We start from the raw sequence: 27,983 nt of genomic DNA, 5'->3' as shown, positions 1-27,983 counted from the left end.
GTGACACCTCTATCGATAGGTCCTTGCTCCAAGCCTCTGCATATTTGCCGAAATCCGGTTCAGAAATTGTGTCTTTAATGTGTCTTAGGTGGAATCTTAATGGGACTCTTACTTGAGATCCCAAAGTAAACGCCTCTGATAATTCCTCCTGAACATCCTCCGCCAGCAATTCCCATGACAGGCTCCTTGTATAATGTTTTAACTGCCAGTAGTGAAAATAGTCTTTGGGGTGGAGTAGGCCTCATTTTTGCAATTCCTGAAACGATTGTAGTTTCCCTTCTTTAGTTAGGAGCTGTTGCAAGTAGATGACGTCACGCTCTTTCCATTGTTTAAAGATGTTATATAGCATTCCTGGGGGAAATTCAGGGTTCCCACATAATGGTAGTAATGGAGTGATTTTTGGTGAGAAGTGGTGTAGTCTGCATATCCAGTTCCATGCTTTCTGCGCCTGGGGCAGGATGTTGGCTATCGTCAAGAGTGGAGAGGCTCCCCCACTCCCATGAAGACAGCTACTAAAATGGATTGGTACAAATAAGTTCAGTTCCATAGTTGTGGCTGAGAAATCCCCAGATTTGCGAAACCAGTCTGTTACATGTCTCATGGCACTTGCAATCGCCAAGTGCCGTACACTTTGTAAACCTAGCCCTCCATATTCTTTGGGGACATATAGTTTGTCTAGAGGAAATCTAGGTTTCTTCCCCCGCCATAGAAATTTCCTTAGCAATCCATTCAATCTCCTTTCATCCTCATTAGTGAAGTGTAGGGGTAATGTTTGGAACATGTAGGACCAGCATGGTATAACCATCATATTATAAAGCGCGATTCGTCCCAAAAGGGAAATAGGTAGACCCCGCCACTGCTCTAGTTTTCTAGCAGTATCCCGCATTAATTTCCGAATGTTCACCTCATATAGACAGCTTAATGTCCGAGGGATTAATACTCCCAAATACTTCATCTCTGACCCAGCCTTCTGCAATGAGAAATCATTAGGGGGAGAGCCATCTCCATGGTCTTGCAATCTCATCACTTGGGATTTTTCCCGATTAATTTGAAACCCTGATATGTCTCCAAAGCTGTCTATCTCTTTTAAAAGAGTTGGTAAAGCTACCCTTGGATCTGTAGAAACAATTAACAAATCATCTGCAAAAGCAAGTGTCTTAACCCGTTCTCCTCCCACCGTCACCCCTGCCACCCCTTCCCTTCGCTGAATGTTTCTTATCAGTGGTTCTATAGCAATAATGAACAGGAGAGGGGACAGGGGGCATCCTTGTCTGGTTCCTCTTTCTATATCAATTTGTTTAGTTTTTTCTCCATTAATCAGCACAGCTGCTTTGGGATTAGAATAAAGAGATCTGATGGCCCCTAATGCCCAGCCTTTCACACCTACGAACTGTAATACTTCAAACATATAATCCCATCCTACCTTATCAAACGCTTTTTCAGCGTCCAGGCTAACCAGCATTGTTTCAAATCCCGCCTGTTGAGTCTGGGCCAAGGCTAACAGTAATCGCCGTACATTGGTTCCTGCGTGCCTATTTCGAATAAACCCCACTTGTTCTTGACCAATAAGCTTGGGTAGGCTCTCCTGCAATCTATTAGCTAGCAGTTTTGCAAGTATTTTTACATCCACGTTAATTAATGAAATCGGTCTATAGGAGCCGGCTTGGTTCTCGGGTTTTCCTGGCTTAAGCAACAATGTGATTAAGGCCTCATTAGCGTAGGCTGGAAATTGCCCCTCGGCCACCACCTCTTCAAAATATGAATGCAGGGGGCCCACCAAGTGCGGGCCTAAGATCTTATAAAATTCACTAGGGAACCCATCTGGGCCTGGAGCTGAGTTTGAGGGGAGAGACTGAATAATGCCCTGCAGTTCCTCTCCCGTGATGGGGCTGCAGAGTTTCTCCGCTTCCAATGCCGATAACACTGGCATATCAGCTTTTTTCAAATAATTAGTAATAGTTACCCAAGATGGGGAGGGGAGTTTCGTATACAAATCCCTGAAGAACTTATAGAACACCTGTTGCACTCCTTCTTTTCCATGTTGAATATGACCTGCCCCGTCTTTAACCGCCACTACCACTCTAGGCCCATCCCAGGACTTAACCACCCTTGCTAACATTGTTCCAGTTTTATTGCCGAATCTTTGGAAACGGAATTTTGTTGCTACTAATACTTTAGAGGCTCTTTCATGTAGTAGGGAGTTTAAGGCTATTTGGGTTATTTTCATCTGTTCCCGATTGTAATTTGTTGGGGCCGCAGCGAACCTACGCTTAGCCTTCCCCAGGTTACGTTCCAAATTAAAAATCGCCTTTGTTATCTTCCGTTCACGTTTCACCGTAAAGGCAATCACAGCACCCCGCATGACAGCTTTCGCTGCTTGCCAAAATAAAGTAGGGTTGTCCTTATGCCTCCCGTTGAATCTAACATATTCTTCCCAGCTCTTTGACAAATACATTTTAAAGGCCGGGTCATTGGCTAGGTATGTAGGAAATCTCCACCCTCTTCCCCTTGTTCCTAGATCTCGGCCTTCCAAATCTAGCCAGACCATTGAGTGATCCGATATTTCTTCCGGGCCGATCTCTACTGCACTCACATGGGAAAATATCCTTCGGTCTACCAATATGTAATCTAATCGAGAGAGAGTCCCATGTGCCCTCGAAAGGTGCGTATAGTCTCTCTCCCCCGGGTGTAAAACCCGCCAAGAGTCCACCACCTGAAGGGCCTGCATAAATTGAGTTAAAATTCTTGATTCTGGCCCCCTCCGGACCCCCCCCCCCCAGAGGAGGAGCTATCTAGAGTGGGATCTGCAACTAAATTGAAATCGCCCATTACAAGCAGAGGTAATGAGCTATGGGGCTGACATACCTGGATCAAATGGTCATAAAAGGGTCTCCCCTGCTGATTGGGGGCATATATCGCTACTACCAAGTATTCAACGTGTTGTAGCCAAAGGCGTACCACCACATATCTCCCCTCCGGATCGCTGCCCACTAAGTGTGCCTTAGCCACCGCCCCCCTTCGTATTAGAATTGCCACCCCGCTTCTCCTGCCTTTGGCCTCTGCCCCATATATCTCTCCTACCCAAGTTCGTTTCAATTTCTTCAGTTCCTCCTGAGACAACCTTGTTTCCTGAATGCAGGCTACATCTGCCCTATGTCTTTTTAGAGCCTGTAAAATCTTTGTCCTCTTAATTGGGGATGTAATGCCCCCTACATTCCAAGTTATGAACCGTGTCCGGGCACCCATATGTCTGCTACATAATGTGTTCTTCGAGTAAAGTACTTAGTGACATGTGGGTAACCTAGGTGCCCAGCTCCACCTAAGCTCCCCTCTTCCTTAATCTGTAGCCCTATGACCATTCCCTGTCTATTATCACAATTATATACGTCTACCCCCCCTCCCCCTTCTTTCTCCCTTCCTTGCCCTCCCCCCACCCTCCCATAGCTCCCCCCCTCCCCCCATCTGCCCATGCCCTCCTCTTTCGCAACATCTACTAAAAGAGAGCTGGTCTATGGATGGTAGGGGACCCCCTCCCCCCCCCCAGCATTCGCTTCTTTATCATCCATTCTTCCATTCAATACAAGTTGTGCCCAATATATATCAATCCCCAAACAAACTGGATCAGTGTACAGTGCAACTTAACACGCGCTAATTAAATGGTCCATTTACCAATTGTCAGTGCGCAACTATTGTTTATCCTCGGGTTCCACTTCGGCCCGTCTTCCTTAATTCTCATCAGCCATTCTGTCCCGCAGGGGAAGGAGGGTTCTCCCTTAGCAGGCCCTGAGCCTCTTCCGGCGAATGGTACATTTTCCAGCCGCCTACTTCCAGCACTTTGAGCTGAGCCGGGTACAATAACATAAATCGTTGATTTTTCGATGCCAGCTGGCGGCATACTGGCCCAAACGCCTTCCGGCGCTCTTGCAGGGCCGCAGAATAGTCTTGAAAAATTTTTATTGCTGCTCCGTCAAATGACAGTGTATCCCATTTAGAACGGGCTCCTCTCAAGATTTCTTCCTTATGTATGAAGTTATGTACTTTGATTATAACCACACGTGGTCTGTTACCTCCTGCCACCTTTCTTCCCAGGCGATGCGCTCTTTCTAGGCAAAGTGGGCCTGCGCTATCTGAAAGCGCGAACTCCGATTTCAACCAGTTCTCAAGCTGGGTCGGAAGGGCTCGATCTGACACCGACTCTGGAATTCCGATCAATCGGAGGTTAGATCTCCGAGATCTATTTTCTAAGTCATCTAGGTGTTTAGCTTGTGTGCGCAACATGGTCTGTAGATCTTGCACTGTGGATTCACTTTCTCTATTCAAGTCCTCCAGCTCAGACACACGCACTTCGAGTTCCCCCGTTCTTCTAGTCGTTTCTCCGAGCAGCAGCTCTACACCCGCCATTTGTTCTGATAGTTTGGTAAGTTCAGGCTGTAATGCCGCTTTCACTGCATCTGTAATTTGTTGTACCTGTGACGGGTGAAATCTCGGAGGGGAATCCGCCGTCGGGTCAGGCGCCATCTTGGCTTCTCCTGTTCCACGCAATTTCTCGGCGCTTTTTTTCCCCGATTTCAGCGCGGATGCCCGAGTTTCTTTAGTAATAAAGGGATCCATCGATAGCCAATAGTTTTCCTTCCGTTTCAGGATGATTTCATTCAGATTTCACTCGTTTTTACTGGGGCTAAAGGAGGGAAACCCCGGAGAGAAGAAAGACGCGACTCTCTTCCTCAGACCATCACGTGACCTCGCCTGTCCTAGTAATCTTATAAGATTCGCCCCTCAACAATTCATAACAGACCTCACGAAATACCTGAATTACATGCTACAAAATGGTCTCTTCCCAAAGGATAAACAAAATATTTTACTTACTCCTTTACCTAAAGACGTAAAGAAAAGTACAAGTGACTTAACCAACTATCGCCCAGTAGCATCTATCCCACTGATAACCAAACTTATGGAAGGCATAGTAACGAAACAACTCACTAACCACCTAAATAAATACTCAATTCTGCACGAATCTCAATCAGGATTTCGATTGAACTACAGCACAGAAACAGTACTAGTAACTTTAATGAATAAATTTAAACAAACAATTGTAATTGGCCATAACATACTTCTCCTACAATCTGACATGTCCAGTGCCTTCGACATGGTCAACCATGGAATATTACTACACATCCTGGAATACTTTGGAGTTGGAGGCAACGTTCTTAACTGGTTTAAAGGATTCCTGACAACAAGATCATACCAAGTAACAACCAACGCGGCGATATCAGCCCCATGGATACCTGAATGCGGAGTGCCCCAAGGATCCCCCCTCTCACCAACCCTCTTCAACCTAATGATGATACCCTTAGCCAAACTACTAGCCAATCAAAACCTCAATCCATACATTTATTTAGTTACATTTGTACCCCGCGCTTTCCCACTCATGGCAGGCTCAATGCGGCTTACATATTATATACAGGTACTTATTTGTACCTGGGGCAATGGAGTGTTAAGTGTCTTGTCCAGAGTCACAAGGAGCTGCCTGTGCCTGAAGTGGGAATTGAACTCAGTTCCTCAGTTCCCCAGGACCAGAGTCCACCACCCTAACCACTAGGCCACTCCTCCACATATATGCAGACGATGTCACGATCTACATCCCGTTCAAACAAGACCTAAAGGAAACCACCAATGACATCAACCAAAGCTTCCAAATCATGCACTCCTGGGTGGATGCATTTCAGCTAAAACTCAACCCAGAAAAAACACAATGTCTTATACTCACCTCACCTCACAACGCAACACAACACAACACAACACAAATAAATTCACCACCATAACCACCCCAAACTGTTCCCTCCCCGTCTCAAACAATCTGAAAATTCTGGGAGTTACCAATGATCGAAATCTCACACTTGAAAATCACGTGAAGAATACAACTAAGAAAATGTTCCTCTCCATGTGTATTAAGTCACCTGGACTATTGCAATGCACTTTATGCTGGCTGTAAAGAACATCAAGAAACTTCAAACAGCCCAGAATACCGCAGCCAGACTCATATTTGGAAACACAAAATATGAAAGTGCAAAACCCCTAAGAAAGAAATTACACTGGCTCCCACTTAAAGAACGTATCGCATTCAAGATCTGTTCATAAAATCATTTACGGAGATGCCCCGACCTACATGCCAGACCTCGTAGACCTGCCACCCAAAAATGTAACATAGTAACATAGTAGATGACGGCAGAAAAAGACCTGATTGGTCCATCCAGTCTGCCCAAGACAAACTTATATGTGTATACCTTACCTTGAATTTGTACCTGTCCCTTTCAGGGCACAGACCGTATAAGTCTGCCCAGCAGTATTTCCCGCCTCCCAACCACCAGTCCCGCCTCCCATCATCGGCTCTGGCACAGACCGTATAAGTCTGCCCTCCCCTATCCTAGCCTCCCAACCACCAACCTCTTCCCCTCACCTGCTCCGCTAAATGCTAAAAGATCTTCCTGCACATTTCTTAACCTACACTTCCCCAGCTGTAAAGGATTAAAATACAAACACATGCGACCAGCTTTTCATACATGAGTACGCAACTGTGGAATGCACTACATACTCACTTGAAAACGAGTAACGAATTAAGTAACTTTCGCAAATCTCTCCAAACCTCTCTCTTTAACAAGGCCTATCACGAGAATCCATAACTATAACACAACACCATTCCACCTTTATCCAGAATGACTCTGTCTATAACTGCTTGACCAGATCCTCTTGTTTTCCTTGATTTCTTTGTAACACCAACTGTATTTTTACCTTGATATGGCGATGCCATAACAGGTCTTTGTAAGCCACATTTAGCCTGCAAATAGGTGGGAAAATGTGGGATACAAGTGCAATAAATAATAATAATAATAACAACTATAATACACACCCTCACATAGAGATGGAGGTACAGAGCGCATAGACGTATACAGTAACTATCTCACACACACACAATCCATGGAGATGGAGGTATAGAACACCTAGGGGTACACAGTAACTATCATTTACACTTACTTACACACACACACACATATATATATATATATATATAGAGTCACGTGATGCTGAAGGAGCAGTAGCCACGCTTCTGCACTGCTCCGCGATCCCTGCCCGATTCCCGCCCGAAATCGCCGGCAAATAGCCCCGAAAACCGACTGACCTGATAGATTACGGCTGGCTGGGAGTGCATGGACCAATATTTAGTGTCCATGTCGCCGGGAACAACTAGAAAGAGTGCTAAACCGGAGAAAGACAAGGCGGCTGGCACGAGTGGCGAATCCAAGATGGCGCCCGGAACGCCGAGAAGTGAAGCGGAGTTTTCGGCCCGTCAATTATCACAGCTAGTAGCGGCAGTGGAAACGGCGCTGGAACCCAGGTTTACATCGTTAAATGATCGCCTGGGGAAGGTGGATGGGCTGATGGCAACGCTGGTGAGTCGCGCAACGGAGGTGGAAACGAGGGTGTCCGCGCTGGAGGACGCATGGCAGCAGTGTGGCCCGGAGGTGGAAAGCCTTAAGGTCAAGCTACAGCAGCATGTGGACAAACTGGATGAGTTGGAAAATCGGGCTAGACGGAGTAATCTCCGTCTAGTGGGACTGCCAGAAACCATTCCGGAGAAAAGTTTGAGCACAGTCCTGGAGGAATGGCTCGTGAAAGAATTTGCCTTATCAGACAGTCGTGGGCCGCTTTGTCTGGAGAGAGCGCATAGAATTGGGAGACAACAACAGAATAATCAGCGCCCCAGAGTTGTCATTATAAAAGTACTGAATTATATTCATAAAGAAGAGATTCTCCGGGGCTACCGTTTGAAAAGGGAATCTCTGACATATGCTGGAGTACAAATAAGAATCTTTCAGGACTATTCAACTAGCTTGCAAGAGAGGAGACGGAAGTTTCATCCAGTGTGTACCCGCCTAGTGGAGAGAAACCAACGTTTCATGTTAATGTATCCAGCTACTCTAAAGATCCAACATGAGGGGAAATGGTTCCCGTTTGTATCAGACCAGGCAGCCATGCAGTTTATTAACAGAGACTTAAACCCAACTGGGGCATCCACCTGAAAGTGAACATTGGTCTGACGGGTCAGTCGGTCATGTAAGCTATTATGTACTTGCAGAATGCAGGGGCAAATATGCAATATTTTGAAAGTTTGTGTTCAAGAAATTTCATTTGGTTAAAAGGTGCAGTTGGAGGGTGGGGGTGGGGTGGGGATCGCAGCATGTTGTGACTCAGGTGTTATGGGAGTTTTACAGTTGTGGGTTAACGAAGGGGGAGAGAAAGTAGGGGGGGAGGGAGGGTGGGCAGACCAAGGGGGGGTTTTGAGGGGAATAAGGATGATGGCAATGTCGCACAGGAATTTGAACTTAAGTGAAGGGGAAACTACACGCTATGTGGAATGGTTAGGAGGGGAAGGTTCCGGGGTGGGGGCTGGGCACCCAGGGGCCTTGAAAATATTACTGTATTTTAGGAGAGCAGAAAGGGAGTCCTGGGATCCGGGTTAGATGCACTCGGTTAGATTAATTTCATGGAATGTGGCTGGGATTGGATCGCCCATAAAAAGAACAAAAATTTTAAATGCCTTGCAACGTCACACAGCTTCCATAGCATGTTTACAGGAGACAAAACTGTCTGAGGAGGAAAGTCAAAAGCTCAAGCAAAGGTGGGTGGGAGAATGTTTTTTCGCTCCAGCAAAAGGCCGTAGAGGAGGCGTGGCAATCCTGATTCATAAGTCCCTGCAATGTAAAGCCAGAGTGGTAGCCCGGGATACGCAGGGGAGGTATATCCTTATACACTTGAACATAATGGGACAAGAAATATTCTTGCTTAATATTTACGGCCCAAATGTATATGACCCAACATTTTTTCAGCATATCATTCACTTGGGTCTTCAACACACAACTGCCCCCTGGCTCTTAGCGGGTGATTTCAATCAGGTGATGGATGGGAAATTAGACACATCAGCGCCGTCAGCGGGGATAGCACTGAGTAGAGGTAAGGGCATACAACACCTGTGTAGGGCATTGAACCTAATTGACCCCTGGCGTCTGATCAACCCCACTGCATGTGATTACACCCACATGTCCCGGGCACATGGCACGTGGTCTAGGTTAGACTACATTTTAGCGGAGAGTACACTGTTTCCACAGATTGTGACAGCAGAGATAGGGCCTATGGAAGTTTCGGACCATGCCATGATATGGGTGGAAATGGAGTTGGGAGCGGGCAGACTCAGAGGACAACAGTGGAAATTTCCATCACATATAGTGGGGGAAGCACATTTTCAAGATCATCTTAGGCAAAAATGGCAGTTGTTTGCAGACTCCAATTCACAACACGAGGATGATGCCCTTCTCTATTGGGAAACATCAAAAGCAGTTATGAGGGGGGAGGTCATCTCATATATGTGTGCCAGGGCAAAGAGGCTAGCCCGGGGTATTGTCCAACTGGAACATAAATTTCAGGTAGCAAAGCGGAGACACTTAGCGGCCCCCTCCTCAAGAAGTAAGGAAGAGATGGTGTCGGCTCTTGCGGCATTGAATTCTCTCATACATGAACGCACTAAAAAACAACTGTTCCACAGATCATTCACTTTTCATAGATTTGGTAACAAATCAGGGAAATTACTGGCAAGAGTAGTAAAGAGGTGGGGGGGGCAATAGGTTCATCCCATCTTTGATAAAACCAGATGGCACACGTGAGACCCGGCCTGGAGGGATAGTACAGATTTTACATGATTTCTATGCATCCCTTTATAGCGATCCAGGCGAGCGCAGTGGACCTGATTTAGTAGATTATTTAGAAGATTCAGGTATCCCCCAATTAACGGCGGAGGTGAGAGATCGGTTGAACTCTCCTTTGAGTGCTAAAGAAATTCAGAAAGTGGTTAAAGCGTTAAAAAGGGGTACGGCTCCGGGTCCTGATGGGTACACGGCAGAATATTACCAGTGTATGTTGCCGCAGTTGTGTGGGGCCCTGGTCTCCTTTTTTGAAGCCTCGGTGGAGGGAGGAGGGGTTCCTCGGAACTCCAACGAGGCGTGGATCACTTTGATACCAAAACTGGGGAAAGACCCAGAACGCCCGGAATCGTACAGACCGATTTCTCTCATTAATGTTGATCTTAAAATTTTAGCTAGGGTGTTGGCGGAGAGGCTCAGTCCACACATGGCCACATTGGTGGGAGAGGGGCAGGTGGGATTTGTGAAGGGTAGGCACTCTTCTATTAATGTCCGCAAGGTTTGCATGGCTGTAGCTTATAGTCACATGTCACAAGAACCATTGCTTTTGGTGAGTCTTGACGCCGAGAAGGCGTTCGATAAAGTACGTTGGGATTACCTGTTTGGAGTTTTAGAATATGTGGGCTTGAGGGGCTGGTTTGCACGTGCGATTGCTGCTTTGTATTTTTACCCCCAGGCCGCTATACTGGTAAATGGGACCCGTTCAGCCAAGTTTCAGATATTGAGGGGAACGCGGCAGGGGTGTCCTCTCTCCCCGCTGTTGTTCCTGCTCTACCTGGAACCTTTGCTGCGCACGATTCAAAGAGACCCAGGGGTTGCGGGAATTGAGATGCCCTCCCTCTCAGTAAAAACCTTGGCATTCGCAGACGATATCCTGCTGACTTTGACAAACCCTTATAGGTCGGTACCGGGCCTCCTGGAAATTATTGGAGAATTTAGCTTCTTTTCGGGGTTTACCCTTAACTTACAGAAATCAGTGGCATTCCCAGTGCAGAGCTCGATCAGAGAGAGGTGGGTAGGAGAATTTCCCCTTACCTGGTCCAAGGGGCCCTTAAAGTATCTGGGAGTACTACTCCCAGCGGATTTATCGGATTTGTATAAGGTGAATGTGGAGCCGCTTCGACGCAGCACACAACACACACTGCAGGGCTGGCACGCGCTCCCGTTGTCCCTCATGGGGAGAATTGCATTATATAATATGATATTGGTGCCAAAGTGGACCTATGTGCTCCAAATGGTGCCGTTGTGTCTGTCACAAAGGGATGACCAGTGGGTAACACGGCTGGTAGCAAAATTTATATGGCAGGGTAAGAAGTCGCGTATGCGAGCCACCCAGCTCTTTTTACCAAGAACAGGGGGGGGGGCTGGGGCTGCTGAGTATCAGACTTTTCTCAATTGCTAGTAACATGCGCCATCTCACGGATTGGTTCCGGGGATCATCTTATTTTTCATGTACGGGAGCCGAGACGAAGTTGTTTGCCCCAGACCACTTTAGTGCCTGGTTGCATGCGAAGCCGGGGAGTCTTCGGACCCCGCCGGCTTTTGCACCAATAGTGATGCCCCTGAGGAAAGCTTGGAGGTGGGTCTGTAGGTTTTACGGTATGTCTGCAGAGTCCTCTCTGTTACTGCCAATCCAGGGTAATAGAGACTTCATGCCGGGCATCAGCTCAGAGGAATTTATTAGGTGGGGGAAGAAAAACTTACAATATTTATATCAGTTATATGATCCGGAGGGCACTCTGAGGTCTTCTGCAGAACTGCAGTTGGAGTATGGGGTTAGGGGACTAAATTTCTTTTCTATGTTCCAGTTGCGTCACTATCTGAGGTCCCTGCCGGCTTCCTCTTTGACAACGCAGGCGTGGGAGCAATTGGTTACCATATTGGGCTTAGATGCACAATTAAGGGTTCCACTCAAATACTACCATGCCTCATTGCGGGAACATTTGGGAGAGGTGGAATATGGTAAATTGACCACTTGCTGGAATACGGAGCTAGCGATGAACCTCCAGATGGAAAAGGTAAAGGTCTGTCTTTTGGGTACCAAACGACTGACGGAGAATGTGACGTTGCAAGAAACACATTATAAATTTGTACTGAGGATGTATATTTCACCCCATAGAGCACATAGGGCAGCGATGGGGACAGAGGACAGATGCAAGAAGTGCGCACAGTCCCCGGCTGATCTAGGGCATATGTTCTGGAGATGTCCGAGGATCCTGGGGTTTTGGCGTCAGGTTAGCCAGCATGTGTCTGGGTTATGGGGGGTAGTTTGGAGACCAACTCCAGCGCAATTGTTTGAGGTGTTCAGAGTGTCACCAGTGGCTCCTCGGGGCCTTAAATGCTTCTTGAAAAAAACAGTCTTGGTCGGAAAGAAATCGATTCTTCAACAGTGGATAACTGGGGATCCGCCTACACTGCAACAGTGGAGATCTAACATGATACACCTCTGCGCATTGGAGCGTAGGGGTATAGAAGACCTATCCTCGCCATCAGGAGATAGACTTTGCCAAGTCTGGTCCCCTTTCTGGGACTCACTGACTGCAGTAGCGCGTAGTAGGATTTTGAATTCTTGAGTGCGACATAAAGTGGAGGAGTCTGGGGGTGGGGGTGGGGGGAGTTGAGCTGTTCAAGAGAAAGGGAGGGGGGGGGGTTAGATGGGGGGGGGGGAAAGAAAAGAAAGAAAAATGTATTTGCACTGTTTTGTATTTGATCTTAATGAGAAGACTTTAGTGATGTATGGAGTATTCCTCCAAGGGTAGTGTTGTGTTTGTTTCTCATTGCACTAATAAACATATTTAAACATATATATATATATATATATATATATATATATACATAGTGATAAATAAGAGGCTGTCCTAGCCGGGGCAGGCCACTAGAAGGCGCTGTTCCCCTAAAAATGTCCAGGATATCCGGGGTAGGCCACTAGAGGGCGCTAGGAGAATAGGTGGAGGTCGCTAGGACTGGGGAGAGTCCTGGGATAGCTACAGGTGTAGGCGGTTATGGGCTGGGTCCTGTGTAGCTAATTAACCACTTTATACTCCACCTGAGATGTGAAAGGAGGAGAGCTGGTAGCTGAAGAAGGAGAATCCCCCTGGAAAGAACTGGCTAAACCCTAGGGACTTGTGGTGGACTGTGTGCTCAAGGAAGAAAAACAGGCTGGGGTAAGAAGTCCCTAAAGCATTAGTATTGAACTGTGTAGCCTCAGTACTTATAGGAACTGTGTGTTCAAAGAAAGAAAGGACTGTGTGTCCGGGACTGGGGTCCAAAGAAGAAATAGGACTGTGTGTTCAAAGGAGGGGGGCTGTGTGTCCCAGTATTAAGAAGCAGGCTGAAAAGCCTGGGGTTAGAAGTCCCCAAAGTATTGAAGTTAGCACTGAGTCCAGGTATCTGTGTGGGGAGGCTCAGTATGAAGATATGTGAATTTATAAAGTATTTAAGCTAGAAGAAGTGTGCCCAGGGGGCTGGAATAAAGAATTGCCTGAATATGCTGTTGGTAAGACCTGTTTAATTTTGCCTCTGGAGAACCAGGTCACCCTGAGTGTGAAAGGGTACCAGGCTAATCTGCATATAATTTGCATACTGAGAACCAGCTCACCCTGAGTGAAAAAGGGGCCCAGGAGCTTATGCTAGGAAGAGACTGTTTGGAGTCCTGTTCAGAGGTCACACGCAGCGAGGCCTGCTGGAGATTGGAAGCAGAAGCCTCATCTTCACAATATATATACAGAAAGAGATACAGTGCGCCTAGAAGTACCCAATAACTATCATACACACAGAGGTACAGAACATTTAAGAGTACAAAATAATTATCATGCACACACACACACACACACACAAACGGATGTACAGAGAATCTAGCAGTACACAGTAATGATCATGCACACACACACACAACCTCACAAACGGATGGATGTAAAGAGCATCTAGGAATACACAAAGGGGCATTTTTGAACGGGGACGACCATCTCTAATGGCGCCAAACTCTAAGGACGGTGCTGCGAAGGGGCAGGGCAACGCGTATTATCGAAACAAGATGGACGTCCATCTTTCGTTTCGATAATACGGTGGGGGACGCCCAAATCTTGACATTTAGGTCGACCTTGGTTTTCGGCGATAATGGGAACCAAAGACTATCTTAAAAATGCCCAAATCCAAGCCCTTTGGTCGTGGGAGGAGCCAGCATTTGTTGTGCACTGGTCCCCCTCACATGCCAGGACACCAACCGGGCACTGCAGTGGACTTCACAAATTGCTCCCAGGTGCATAGCTCCCTTACCTTTGGTGTTGAGCCCCCCCAAACCACCACCCCCCATTATAACATCCTAATTTTTGTTTTCCATTCCTTTCCTAATAATACCTAACATTCTATTTGCTTTCTTAGCTGCAGTAGCACGCTGAGCAGAAGGTTTCAGCGTATCATCGACGACGACACCTAGATCCCTTTCTTGGTCTGTGACTCCTAACTTGGAACCTTCCATGACGCAGCGCCGCCGAGGGGGGCGGGGGGGGGGGGGGGGGGAATTCCCCGGGCCTCCAAGGGGAGCCCGGCGCCGCAGTCCCACCCTCCTTCCATCGTTGACTGTCTGCCACCAGGCCGGGCTCCCTGCATTGAAATCACAGCGCCTCTCACCTCCATGTGAAAGCGCTGCAGGCAGTAGGACAGCAGATTGCCTCCCTTCGGACCTCCTTCTCTCCCTCGTCTGATGTAACTTCCGCAAGGGCGGGACACAGGGAGGGAAGGAGGCCCTGCTGCGCTTTCACACGGAGGTGAGGGGCGCTGTGATTTCAATGCAGGGGGCCTGGCCCAGTGGCGGACGGAGAGGGGCAGGTGGAAGGGGGGGAGTGGCAACCTTGGGGGGGGGGGGTGGCGGCGGGGCCCCGGGCCCGGCCCAGTCTCTTGGCAGCCATGGCATGACGTAGCTATAATTCGGGTTCCTCTTTCCCACATGCATCACTTTGCACTTGCTCACATTAAACGTCATCTGCCATTTAGACACCCAGTGTCCCAGTCTCATAAGGTCCTCCTGTAATTTTTCACAATCCTACGATTTAACAACTTTGAATAACTTTGTGTCATCAGCAAATTTAATTACCTCACTAGTTACTCCCATCTCTAGGTCATTTATAAATATGTTAAAAAGCAGCAGACCCAGCACAGAACCCTGGGGAATCCCACTAACTACCCTTCACCACTGAGAATATTGACCATTTAACCCTACTCTCTGTTTTCTATCTTTTAACCAGTTTTTAATCCACAATAGAACACTACCTCCTATCCCATGACTCTCCAATTTCCTCTGGAGTCTTTCATGAGGTACTTTCTCAAACGCCTTCTGAAAATCCAGATACACAATCTCAACCGGCTCACCTTTATCCACGTTTGTTGACCCCTTCAAAGAAATGTAGTAAATTGGTTAGGCAAGATTTCCCTTCACTAAATCCATTTGTCTCATTAACCCATGCTTTTGAATATGCTCTGTAATTTTTGTTCTTAATAATAGTCTCTACCATTTTCCCTGGCACTGATGTCAGACTCACCAGTCTATAATTTCCCGGATATTCTCTGGAACCTTTTTTAAAAATCAGCGTTACATTGGCCACCCTCCAATCTTCCGGTACCACGCTCAATTTTAAGGATAAATTACATATTACTAACAACAGGATAGATCATAAGGAATGCCAAGCCAAATGCAAAGCGGAGATAAGGAGGGCAAAAAAGGACTTTGAGAAGAAATTAGCGTTGGAAGCAAAAATACATAGTAAAATTTTTTTTAGATACATTAAAAGCAGGAAACCGGCCAAAGAGTCGGTTGGGCCGCTGGACGAAAATGGTGTTAAAGGGGCGATCAAGGAGGACAAAGCCGTAGCGGAGAAATTAAATGAATTCTTTGCTTCGGTCTTCACCGAGGAGGATTTGGGGGGGACACCGGTGCCGGAAAGAATATTTGAAGCGGGGGAGTCGGAGAAACTAAACAAATTCTCTGTAACCTTGGAGGATGTAATGGGTCAGTTCAGCAAGCTGAAGAGTAGTAAATCACCGGGACCTGATGGTATTCATCCCAGAGTATTAATAGAACTAAAAAATGAACTTGCGGAGCTACTGTTAGAAATATGCAATCTGTCCCTAAAATCGAGTGTAGTACCGGAAGACTGGAGGGTAGCCAATGTTACTCCGATTTTTAAGAAGGGTTCCAGAGGAGATCCGGGAAATTATAGACCGGTGAGTCTGACGTCGGTGCCGGGCAAGATGGTGGAGGCTATTATTAAGAATAAAATTGCAGAGCATATACAAAAACATGGACTGATGAGACAAAGTCAGCACGGATTTAGTGAAGGGAAGTCTTGCCTCACCAATCTAATGCATTTTTTTGAGGGGGTAAGCAAACATGTGGACAATGGGGAGCCGGTTGATATTGTATATCTGGATTTCAGAAGGCGTTTGACAAAGTGCCGCACGAAAGACTCCTGAAGAAATTGCAGAGTCATGGAATCGGAGGTAGGGTATTATTATGGATTAAGAACTGGTTGAAAGATAGGAAGCATAGAGTAGGATTGCGTGGCCAGTATTCTCAGTGGAGGAGGGTAGTTAGTGGGGTCCCGCAGGGGTCTGTGCTGGGTCCGTTGCTTTTTAATGTATTTATAAATGACCTAGAGATGGGAATAACTAGTGAGGTAATTAAATTCGCCGATGACACAAAATTATTCAGGGTCGTCAAGTCGCAGGAGGAATGTGAACGATTACAGGAGGACCTTGCGAGACTGGGAGAATGGGCGTGCAAGTGGCAGATGAAGTTCAATGTTGACAAGTGCAAAGTGATGCATGTGGGTAAGAGGAACCCGAATTATAGCTACGTCTTGCAAGGTTCCGCGTTAGGAGTTACGGATCAAGAAAGGGATCTGGGTGTCGTCGTCGATGATACGCTGAAACCTTCTGCTCAGTGTGCTGCTGCGGCTAGGAAAGCGAATAGAATGTTGGGTGTTATTAGGAAGGGTATGGAGTCCAGGTGTGCGGATGTTATAATGCCGTTGTATCGCTCCATGGTGCGACCGCACCTGGAGTATTGTGTTCAGTACTGGTCTCCGTATCTCAAAAAAGATATAGTAGAATTGGAAAAGGTACAGCGAAGGGCGACGAAAATGATAGTGGGGATGGGACGACTTTCCTATGAAGAGAGGCTGAGAAGGCTAGGGCTTTTCAGCTTGGAGAAGAGACGGCTGAGGGGAGATATGATAGAAGTGTATAAAATAATGAGTGGAATGGATCGGGTGGATGTGAAGCGACTGTTCACGCTATCCAAAAATACTAGGACTAGAGGGCATGAGTTGAAGCTACAGTGTGGTAAATTTAAAACGAATCGGAGAAAATTTTTCTTCACCCAACGTGTAATTAGACTCTGGAATTCGTTGCCGGAGAACGTGGTACGGGCGGTTAGCTTGACGGAGTTTAAAAAGGGATTAGATAGATTCCTAAAGGACAAGTCCATAGACCGCTATTAAATGGACTTGGAAAAATTCCGCATTTTTAGGTATAACTTGTCTGGAATGTTTTTACGTTTGGGGAGCGTGCCAGGTGCCCTTGACCTGGATTGGCCACTGTCGGTGACAGGATGCTGGGCTAGATGGACCTTTGGTCTTTCCCAGTATGGCACTACTTATGTACTTATGTAAGTTCATGTTTCAGTTCTATCAGTACTCTGGGATGAATACCATCCGGACCAGATTTGCTATTCTTCAGTTTGTAGAACTGCCCCATTACATCTTCCAGGTTTACAGAGAATTCATTAAGTTTCTCCGACTTGTGAGCTTCGAATACTATTTCTGGCACCGGTATCCCACCCAAATCTTCCTCGGTGAAGACCGAAGCAAAGAATTCATTTAGAGGCATATTTTCAAAGCAGTTAGCCTTCCGAAGTTCCATAGAAACCTATGGAACTTTGGAAGGCTAAGTGTTTTAAAAATATGCCTCTTAATCTCTCCACTACGGCTTTGTCTTCCCTGATTGCCCCTTTTACTCCTCGGTCATCTAGTGGTCTAACCGATTCTTTTGCCAGCTTCCTGCTTTTAATATATCTAAAAAATTTTTTACTATGTGTTTTTGCCTCCAACACAATCTTTTTTTCGAAGTCCCTCTTAGCCTTCATTATCAGCGCTATGCGGCCTCAGATACTGTAACCCACTGAATTCCAGGAAATTCACTATCCCTTTCTTCAGCAATGCTTCCATTACTTTTCCAATAACTGAAATAAGGCTTACCGGCCTGTAGTTTCCCACTTCTTCTCTGTTACCACATTTGTGAAGAGGGACCACATTCGCTCTTCTCCAATCCTGCGGAACCTCTCCCATCTCCAAAGATTTATAAAAAAAAAAAAAAAAAAAAAAAAAATCAATATCCTGGGATGGATCCCGTCCGGTCTCATGGCTTTGTCCACCTTCAATTTTTCCAAGTTGTTCATAAGCACTTTCTTCCGTCAACGGTTCAATATTGACTCCATTCCCATACGTACCTTTGTAGGCTGATTGCGGTCCTTTTCCAAGAGTTTCTTACTTGAACACGGAACAAAAGTATTTGTTTAGCACATTCGTTTTCTCCTCATCAGTCTCTACATGGCGGTCCACAGCATCTTTCAGTTTAACAATTCCATTTTTGCCTTCCTCCTTTCACTAATATACCTGAAAAAACTCTTGTCTCCACTCCTTACATTTCTAGCCATATGCTCTTCCACTTGCACTTTCGCCAGATGTATCTCTCTCTTAACTTCTTTCAGTTTCATCAGGTATTCTTTTCTGAGTTCCTCTTCTTGAATTTTTCTGTATTTCATGAACACCAACTCTTTTGCCTTTATTTTCTCACCCACTTGTTTGGAGAACCATATTTACTGTCCTCATGTAAAGGTCAGTAGTCATTTCTTTAGCTCCTTTCAATCTAGATCACTGTCTTTCCACTGCTTGTATGTCTTCCCATCCCATCAACTCTATTCCATTTTACTAAAGTCAGCATGTCTGAAATCCAGGACTTTGAGTTTTGAGTAACTGCCCTCCCCTTTAGCTGTTATATCAAACCAAACTCTGATGATCACTGCTGCCCAGGTGGGCACCCACTCGGACATTAGACACACTTTCCCCATTTGTGAGCACCAAATCCAGCGTTGCTCCTTCCCTCATAGGTTCCATCACCATTTGTTTGAGCAGAACACTTTGAAAGGCATCCATGAAATTCATACACACTCACATAGAGGAGGAGGTACGAACCATCTAGGAATACACAGTAACTACCATGCGCAAACACACACAACCTCACACAGAGACAGAAGAAGAATGAAACCATCATGGACACACACATATACAGACCGAGGTACAGAATACCTAGGAATACACAGTAACTATTATGCACACACACAAGCACACACTCACATACAGATGGAGGTACAGAGCACTTAAGAAATATACAGAAACTACCATGTACACACACACGCCCATCCACATACAAATGAAGGCAGAGAATATTTACATATAGTAACTTAGTAACATAGTAGATGACGGCAGATAAAGACCTGCATGGTCCATCCAGTCTGCCCATGACAAACTCATATGTGTATACCTTACCTTGAATTTGTACCTGTCCTTTTCAGGGCACAGACCGTATAAGTCTGCCCAGCAGTATTTTCCGCCTCCCAACCACCAGTCCCACCTCCCATCACCGGCTCTGGTACAGACCGTATAAGTCTGCCCTCCCCTATCCTCGCCTCCCAACCACCACCCCCTCTTCCCCCCAACTGCTCCGCCACCCAATTTCAGCTAAGCTTCTGAGGATCCATTCCTTCTGCACAGGATTCCTCTATGCATATCCCACGCATGTTTGAACTCCGTTACTGTTTTCAGGAGTACATGGTAAATATCATGCAGATACACATACAGATGGAGGTACAGAGCATTTAGGAGTACACAGTAACTATCACAGACACCCTCCCTCACATACAGATAGAGGTACACAGCATTTAGGAATACACAGTAACCATGATGCACACACACACACCCTCACATACAGACGAAGAAAGCAACCAAACCTCATATTGAGCAGAGAACACAGCCCAAACAAAGAGATCTACTGGGTATCTCTCTTCCCCTTTATGTGTTTTTTTCTTTTTTTTTGTGGGACTGAGGCAGAAGCTGGCTGGCAGGGCAGGGGGACACCCAAAGGTGGGAGAGGGACCTTGGGTTACCGGGTATGCCCTCTGAAGCTGGCACCGAACAGCCAGTACACCCCCTTGCTCAACTGATCAGAAAACCTAGACCAGAAGCACCCCAAAACAGAGGAATGCATGAGTTAGCAGAAGCCTGTCCATTCACCTGCTGGAGACAGAAAGGGAAAATTAGGTTCTTACCTTGATAATTTTCTTTCCTTTAGTCATAGCAGATGAAGCCATTACATATGGGTTGTGTCCATCAACCAGCAGGGGGAGATAGAGAGCACTCAACTTTTCACAGTGCCTCATGGCCAGCCAGCTCCACTGCCTCTTCAGTATTTGAAGCTTCCAAAGCAGTATGGCAAACCGCAATGGGAATAACATGAACTTTCCTCACAGCGAACGATGGCCCCTTAACAAGGGCATGAACTCAAAAGGAGGGAATGAACACATCCTCCTGGAGGGAATAAACTCGTCCTCCTTATTGTATAACTGGAGGGGATGCATGCAACCTCATGGAGGGAATAAACTCATCCTCCAAAACATAAACTGGAGGGAATGGACTCATCCTCCTATAAGTGAACATGAATCCTGAAGACTGTTTTCCAACTTTCTCCCAAGGAAGGAAACAAGAACAGAACCTGAAACAGATTCACAGCATACAGACAATCATACAGGGAGGGCTCATGGCTTCATCTGCTATGACTAAAGGAAAGAAAATTACCAAGGTAAGAACCTAATTTTCCCTTCCTTGTCATCAAGCAGATGAAGCCATTACGTATGGGATGTAACAAAGCAATCCCTATATAGGGTGGGAACAGGTCACACCACGCGCTAGCACTTGTGCTTCAAAACGCGCATCCCTCCAAGCAGCCACATCCAGCCTGTAATGTCAGGCAAAAGAGAGCTTAGAAGCCCATGTTGCTGCACTGCATATCTCTTGATGAGAGAGTGCTCCAGTTTCAGCCCAAGAGGAAGAAATCGCTCTGGTAGAATGCGCCTTAAAGGCTACAGGCGGAGACCGGCCGGCAAGCAGATAAGCTGAAAAGATAGTTTCTTTGAGCCAGCGGGCAATAGTGGCTTTAGACGCTGGAGACCCTCTGCGAGGACCTGATAGCAAAACAAACAGATGATCATAGATCCTGAAAGAGATAGTAACTCGCAGATACTGCAGCAGAGTCCTGCGCACATCCAACAGGTGCAACTGCCCAAAAGATTCTGGAAACTCCTCCTTATTAAAGGAGGGCAAGAAAATAGGCTGGTTTAGGTGAAACGCTGAAACCACCTTAGGCATGAAGGAAGGCACGGTACAAACCGTGACCCCGGACAGAATTGCAGAAATGGGTCTCTACAGGACAGCGCCTGGAGCTCTGACACCCGTCTCACCGAAGTAATGGCCACAAGAAAAACGGCCTTTAGTGTCAAATCTTTCTCCGATGCTCGCCGAAGCGGCTCAAAAGGAGAAGCCTGCAGGGCCTTCAAAACTAGCCCCAGGTTCCAAGCTGGACAGGGTGCTCGCACGGAAGGCGGGAGCCGAAGGACCCCACTAAGAAACCGTGCCACATCTGGATGAGCAGCTAAAGACACGCCTTCAACCTTACCACGAAGGGAGGCCAACGCTGCCACTTGCACCCGCAGGGAATTATAGGCCAAGCCTATTTGTACACCATCCTGCAAAAAGTCCAGAATCGGCGAGACAGGAGCCCGCATGGGTGTGATCGCTTTTGAAGCACACCAAGACTCAAACTGGCGCCAAATCCTGGCATAAGCCACGGAAGTGGAACGCTTGCGGGCCTGCAGGAGAGTGGAAATAACTGTGTTTGAATAGCCTTTGTCCCTCAATTGCGCCCTCTCAATCGCCATGCCATAAGACCAAAGCGGCAGGCGTCCTCCATGGCTACCGGGCCCTGTGACAACAGGTTCGGTACCAGAAGTAAAGGAAGGGGAGCCTCCACTAGCATTTGTCGGAGGTCCGCATACCAAGGCCTCCTGGGCCAATCTGGGGCGATTAGGACCACTTCTCCTGGGTGCAGCCGAATCCGCAGGAGCACGTGCCCTATCAAGGGCCACGGAGGGAACACATATAGTAGGCCCGGAGGCCAGGGCTGAGTCAAGGCATCCAACCCTGTCGAGCGAGGATCTCTCTGTCTGCTGAAGAAGCACGGGACTTTGGCATTTGAACTTGTCGCCATAAGATCCATCACGGGCTTGCCCCATTTGGCACATATCTGCAGGAATACTTCATCTGCTAGTTCCCATTCTGCTGGATCGATCTGATGCCTGCTTAGATAATCGGCTTGCACGTTGCTCTGACCTGCAATGTGAGCTGCCGACAGAAACTGAAGATGCAGCTCGGCCCAGTGGCAAATCTGTTCGGCCTGCGTGCCCAGTGCTCTGCACTAAGTGACGCCTTGTCGATTTATGTAGGCCTCTGCTGTCGTGTTGTCCGACATCACTCTGACAGCCAATCCTTCCAGGGTCACTTGAAAGGCCAGAAGCGCCTGAAACACCGCTTTCAATTCCAGGCGGTTGATGGACCACTCCGACTCCTCGGGTGTCCATAGACCCTGGGCATGCTTCCCCTTGCAATGTGCGCCCCAGCCCTTCAGGCTTGCATCTGTCACTACTAGACACCAATTGGGGAGCGCTAGCGGCATTCCTCACCGCAGCATGCTGTCTGAGAGCCACCGCTCCATGCTGAGTCGGGCCGCAGGGAGCCAAGAAAGTCTGCATTGATAATCCTGAGAAACTGGAGACCATCTTTGAAGTAGGGAATACTGTAGAGGTCTCAGGTGTGCTCTCACCCAGGGCACCACTTCCAATGTGGCTGTCATCGATCCCAGCAGCTGGACAATGTCCCAAGCTTGCGGACGGGGCATCCTCAGGAGCAGACAGACCTGATTCTGAAGCTTGCACCGCCTTAGCTCGGGTAGGTATACATAGCCCGAGTCTGTGTCGAACCTGGCCCCCAAATATTCTAGAGATTGCGAGGGGGTCAGGTGACTTTTGGCCATATTGATGACCCAGCCTAGAGATTGAAGTACTGAGACTACTCTGGCTGTAGCTTGATAGCTCTCTGTTACAGAGTCTGCTCTGATGAGCCAGACGTCTAGGTACGGGTGAACCCTGATACCGTCTCGCCTGAGCAAAGCAGCTACTACCACCATTACCTTCGAAAAGGTTCGGGGAGCTGTGGCAAGGCCAAAAGGCAAGGCCCGGAACTGGAAATGTTTTCCCAACACCGCAAACCTCAGAAACTTCTGGTGCGGGGGCCAAATTGGTATGTGCAAGTAAGCTTCTTTCAGGTCTAGAGATGTGAGAAACTCTCCTGGCTGTACCGCAGCAATGACGGAGTGCAGGGTTTCCATGTGGAAAAGCCACACTCTCAGGGACTTGTTTAATTCTTTTAAGTCCAGAATAGGGCGAAAAGACCCACCTTTTCGCGGCACCACAAAGTAGATGGAGTATCGGCCGTAGCCGTGTTTGGCGGGAGGTACCGAGGACACGGCCCCTAACTGAATCAGACCTTGCAAAGTCTCCTCTACCGCCGCCCGTTTGGTGGCAGAACCGCATCGGGACTCCACAAACACGCCTCTTACTGGGGCGTTGAATTCTATTCTGTAGCCATCTCTGATGAGGTCCAGAACCCACTGATCTGAGGAAATATTGGCCCACTCCTCGGCAAAGAGGGAAAGACGTCCTCCGATGACAGGAAGCGAGGAGGGGGCCGGCGCACCATCATTGAGAGGGTCGCCCCTGAACTCCAGGCCTAGAGCCGGTGGCTGCGGAACGCTTGTCCGAGCGAAAGGAGTTCCTCTGCTGAAAAACGGGCACGAGAAGTGAACCCAGCAGAACGCCCCGGGCGGTACCTTCTAGCTTCGCGGAAGCGAGGTCTATAAGAGGAGTGGACCGCCTGGCCCTTGGAGGAAGGCCTCGGCCTATCTTCGGGCAAGTGCTGGGGTTTAGGATCTCCCAGGCCTTTAACAATTTTTTTTCCCCAACTCCTCACCAAATAGAAGGCCTTGAAAGGGCAACTTCACCAACCTTTGCTTAGAGGCCATGTCCGCTGCCCAATGTCGTAGCCAAATAAGACGGCAAGCCGCCACTGCTACTGCCATTTGTTTAGCCGAAGCTGTGACAATATCATAAAGGCATCAGCCAAAAAGGACAAGGCCGACTCCAGCCGCGGAGCCACATCCGAGAAGGGCTCCGCTCCATCTCCGGGCTGTTCCACTGCCTGTTGCAACCACGCCAGGCAGGCTCTAGCAGCATAACAACTGCATGCAGACGCCCGAACAGTAAGACCTGCAATTTCAAAGGACCGTTTAAGTGCTGCTTCCAGCCTATGGTTTTGTATATCCTTCAGGGCAACTCCTCCTTCCACAGGGAGGGTAGTTCTCTTTGTCACCACAGTGACCAGGGCATCTACTTTAGGCATTGCAAAGCGAGCCAAATGCTCCTCACGCAGAGGGTATAATTGCCCCATAGCCCTGGAAACTTTCAAAGGTCCCTCGGGGTCAGCCCACTGAGCGGAAATAAGCTCTTGGATGGAGTCATGCAAAGGAAAGGCTCGAGCAGGCTTTTTGGTACTAGCCATCCTAGGATTCACAGAGGAGGCCGTGCCACTGTCAGGCTCTTCAATAGAAAGGACCTGTAGGGCATCTGAAATAAGCGCTGGCAGCTCATCACGGTGGAAAATCCTCACCACGGAGGGATCATCCAGATCCTGTGGTAATTCTGCACCTGACTCTGGCTCCTCAGACCACGAAGGCCTGCCAGAACTCTCCGAATCCTCACAGCCCGACCACGGGGGGAAGGAGGTGCACCACAATCTGAAGGGGAATTAGCCCCTTTTTTATGCCAATTATCAGGGAAAATAGCCTCAGCGGGCAGTCCCAGGCCAGAATCCACCGGGGGGACAATAGAAGGGGCCTCAGATGACCCTTGAGGGAGAGCTCTTTTTAGCATGTATGCTTTATGCAATAATAACACAAAATCAGGGGAGGAAAAACTCGCCCTGGGCACCCAGATCCCGTCTGGGGCTAGCCGCTCCCTGAATAGCCTCAATTCGAGGTCCCTCCTTCCCTGGGCTCAGGGCTCTCCGTCTCTACGGAGGCCACGCCATGCGGAGAATTGAAAATGGCGTCCGCAGCCAGCTCTGAGCGGGAAGAATCATCGCTCGCCATGCTCGGGCTGACTCTTACACCTGTACAGCACGATTTACAGAGCCCCGCTGCTGATTTGCGCTTGCCAAACCGGGAACAGCACTTTACATTCTCTGCAGCCATCGCCGAAAACGGCGGGAAAATTCAAAATGGCGGTTTCGCACCAAAAACGCCCCTATCGTGGGCCCACCCAGGAGGAGTTAGAAAACACTCTTACCTCACCAGACCGAGTATCACAGCTCTGGTCCATTGAAGAATCAAAGGAAAACCTCTGTTCCATTTTTTTTTTTTTTACGCTGTGAGGAAAGCAGAGGTAATAAGAACTCCGGAGGCTCGGATGAGTGGGAAAGGCAGGGAAAGGCGAACCAATGTGCCTGCATCCATTGAGTGGGAAAGTACAGGGAAAAGCAAGCTACTATGTCCACATCCACGGGGGCATAGGTAAGGCAGGGAAAGGGCTAACCTATGTGCCTTCGAAGTGAAGCTGCTATAGCCTCTAATACCCCGGCTAACAACTGGCAAGCCAGGAGCCACCACCAGGCAGATTTTTGATGGAGCTCGAAGAAGCTGCAGCCACCCTGCTTGGGGAGATAGAGAATACTGAAGAGGCAGTGGAGCTGGCTGGCCATGAGGCACTGTGAAAAGTTGAGTGCTCTCTATCTCCCCCTGCTGGTTGATGGACACAACCCATACGTAATGGCTTCATCTGCTTGATGACAAGGAATTTACTGATTTGCTGGGGAGCTAACTGTCCTATATCACTGTGTTCAAGTCAGTGATCTCTATCTTCACCTGCTGGTAGATGGGCACAACCCACTAGTTTCTGGATTCATCCGCTGCTAATGCAAAGGAATCTGAAGATTCTAGTAGTCCAGAAGATATTGGTGATGATGATGACTTGCTTCTATCTTTCTTGTCTGAGAACATCACATTCATGGAATACATCACCATGAACGATAACGCTTGAGACATGTGAACAGCCAACTGATGAAGACATTGTTGCAGAAGTTGTATCAGCAAAGGAAGGACCAGATGATGATATAGCCGAGACTACTGGAGGGGAAGTGGAAGCCGTTCCCACCTTTCTGGATGCTGTATCAGCCTTGTAGATGTTACAACAGAAGTTGTATCAGCAAAGGAAGAACCAGATGATACGGCCAAAACTACTGGAGGGAAAGTGGCTTTGGAGCACACTTCCGACATTGAATTAATTCCTGACTAGGCATGAGCATTATCTTAAAGCATCTCTTCCGGACTATTTTAACTGAAATGTAGGTGTTGTTAATGTTATGTTAATATTAATGTTATATTCCCCTCAACATTTAAAAATAGGTTTGAGTGGAATAAACAATTCAGAATAAATCCAGTCTACAAAACTGAGAGCTCACAATCTAATAATCAAATTGATGTAAACTTCTTTGCATTTATATTTGCAATTGCATATACTGTACTTTATGTTTTGTTGTTAACAATAAAGCAAGGTTGAAAGAAAAATCAGGTGTGAGCTTTCATTGAGTGAAAAAAGTTCTTTGTAGAACTGTTTGGATATAACGGATCTCGCATATAAGGGACTATTTTTGACGGCCCCAGAAGTCCCTTATAATGAAGCTCTACTGTATTTTTATAATACCTTGGGGTGCTGTGTCAGTTATTTGTTTGTATTTTGGGCATGAGGATTTGGATCTATAGATAAAGAGAACATAGTTACTTTCCAAACAGTACACTAATACCAAAGTGCTGCTGTTTCATACTTTCCATAATTCATACTGAGAGTCACATTCCCCAATTACAGCCAAAAAGGGTGTAATCTGTGTATGTCCCACAATTCTCTTACAAAAGCAAGACTACAAGTCCATGGAGTAAATCAGGCTATCCTGAGAGTCTGAAGCCAGTCTGGAAGCCTAAACTCATAGTATAGCGCAGCTCATTATGTATCACTCTATATATGGGGTTTGTGCTGCCCTTTGAGTTAGCAGGGATATGAAAGAATATCAGAAGTAAATAAAGCGCATAACAGTAATGAGATCATATACATGAGCTGAAAAACTCAAATCTCATGCTTTTCTTACCACGTGAGACGTTCATACTCATTCTCTAATTTATAGATGAAACTAGCCAGTGAGTTCTTCAGATCAGCTACTTGGTTGATAAGAGCATCAATGGACAACTCTAATTGCTTTTCTTCTCTCTGGAACCATCAGGAAAGATCAATATTACTACTGTTATCAAATCCCAGCTGTCACTCAAGATCTGTATACAACCACACAAACCCATCCAGCCACATTCAACACAATACTTAAATACATCTACTGATCAAAGCTTAAACTGACAGAATATCACTTCTAACTCTAACCCAGTATGGCAATTCTTATATTCCAATTTCCAATCGCTCCGCGTGTCTGTTTGTCTATGTGCATATTTGATTGTACCTCCGTGTGTACAGGTTCGTGTATGTACGTGTGACTGTGTTGGCATTTGTGTGTGTGGTTTTGGGTTGGTTCTGTTTGTGAGCAGGAGAGGAGAAGGTACAACCAGCGAGAAAGAAGCATTTCACTAACCAAAATGTATCACTGTTTCTATGCTGCAGCTACTGGAACTCCCTCACCCACAGAGAAGGAAGGGGCCATTTTTTGGAGACTTAATTTCTCAGTAATCCGTGATGTGGTCCATATTTAAACTCAGTATGTCTTTTTCCCCAGATTTCTGACATGGCAACGTTATTATTATTTATGACAATTATATCCCATATTAGCCCAAGTAGAACTCAGGTTCAATGTGGCTTACATAACAATTAGAAAAGCATATAATTTAGTTCTATTCTGTTGCATTTTCTGAGATTAAATTTGCCCACAGATGGACGAACATTTTTTACACTATGAGGCG

At 47.1% G+C, this 27,983-nt stretch overlaps 1 protein-coding gene across 1 annotated transcript in view; it reads right to left on the bottom strand.

The window, feature by feature from the left end:
• LOC115459110 (mediator of RNA polymerase II transcription subunit 8-like) overlaps nt 1–27,983 on the bottom strand; it is a gene marked incomplete at its 3' end in the record, with an annotated part of 52,290 nt that overhangs the window by 14,787 nt on the left and 9,520 nt on the right. Inside the window, exon 2 of the mRNA XM_030188975.1 lies at nt 27,170–27,288. Coding sequence (XP_030044835.1) covers nt 27,170–27,288 — 119 coding nt within the window. The remainder of the gene's footprint in view (nt 1–27,169; nt 27,289–27,983) is intronic.

This window comes from Microcaecilia unicolor, unplaced genomic scaffold, assembly GCF_901765095.1.
Source record: "Microcaecilia unicolor unplaced genomic scaffold, aMicUni1.1, whole genome shotgun sequence".
NCBI classification, from domain to species: domain Eukaryota; kingdom Metazoa; phylum Chordata; class Amphibia; order Gymnophiona; family Siphonopidae; genus Microcaecilia; species Microcaecilia unicolor.
This window is presented reverse-complemented; position numbering and strand designations above follow the sequence as displayed.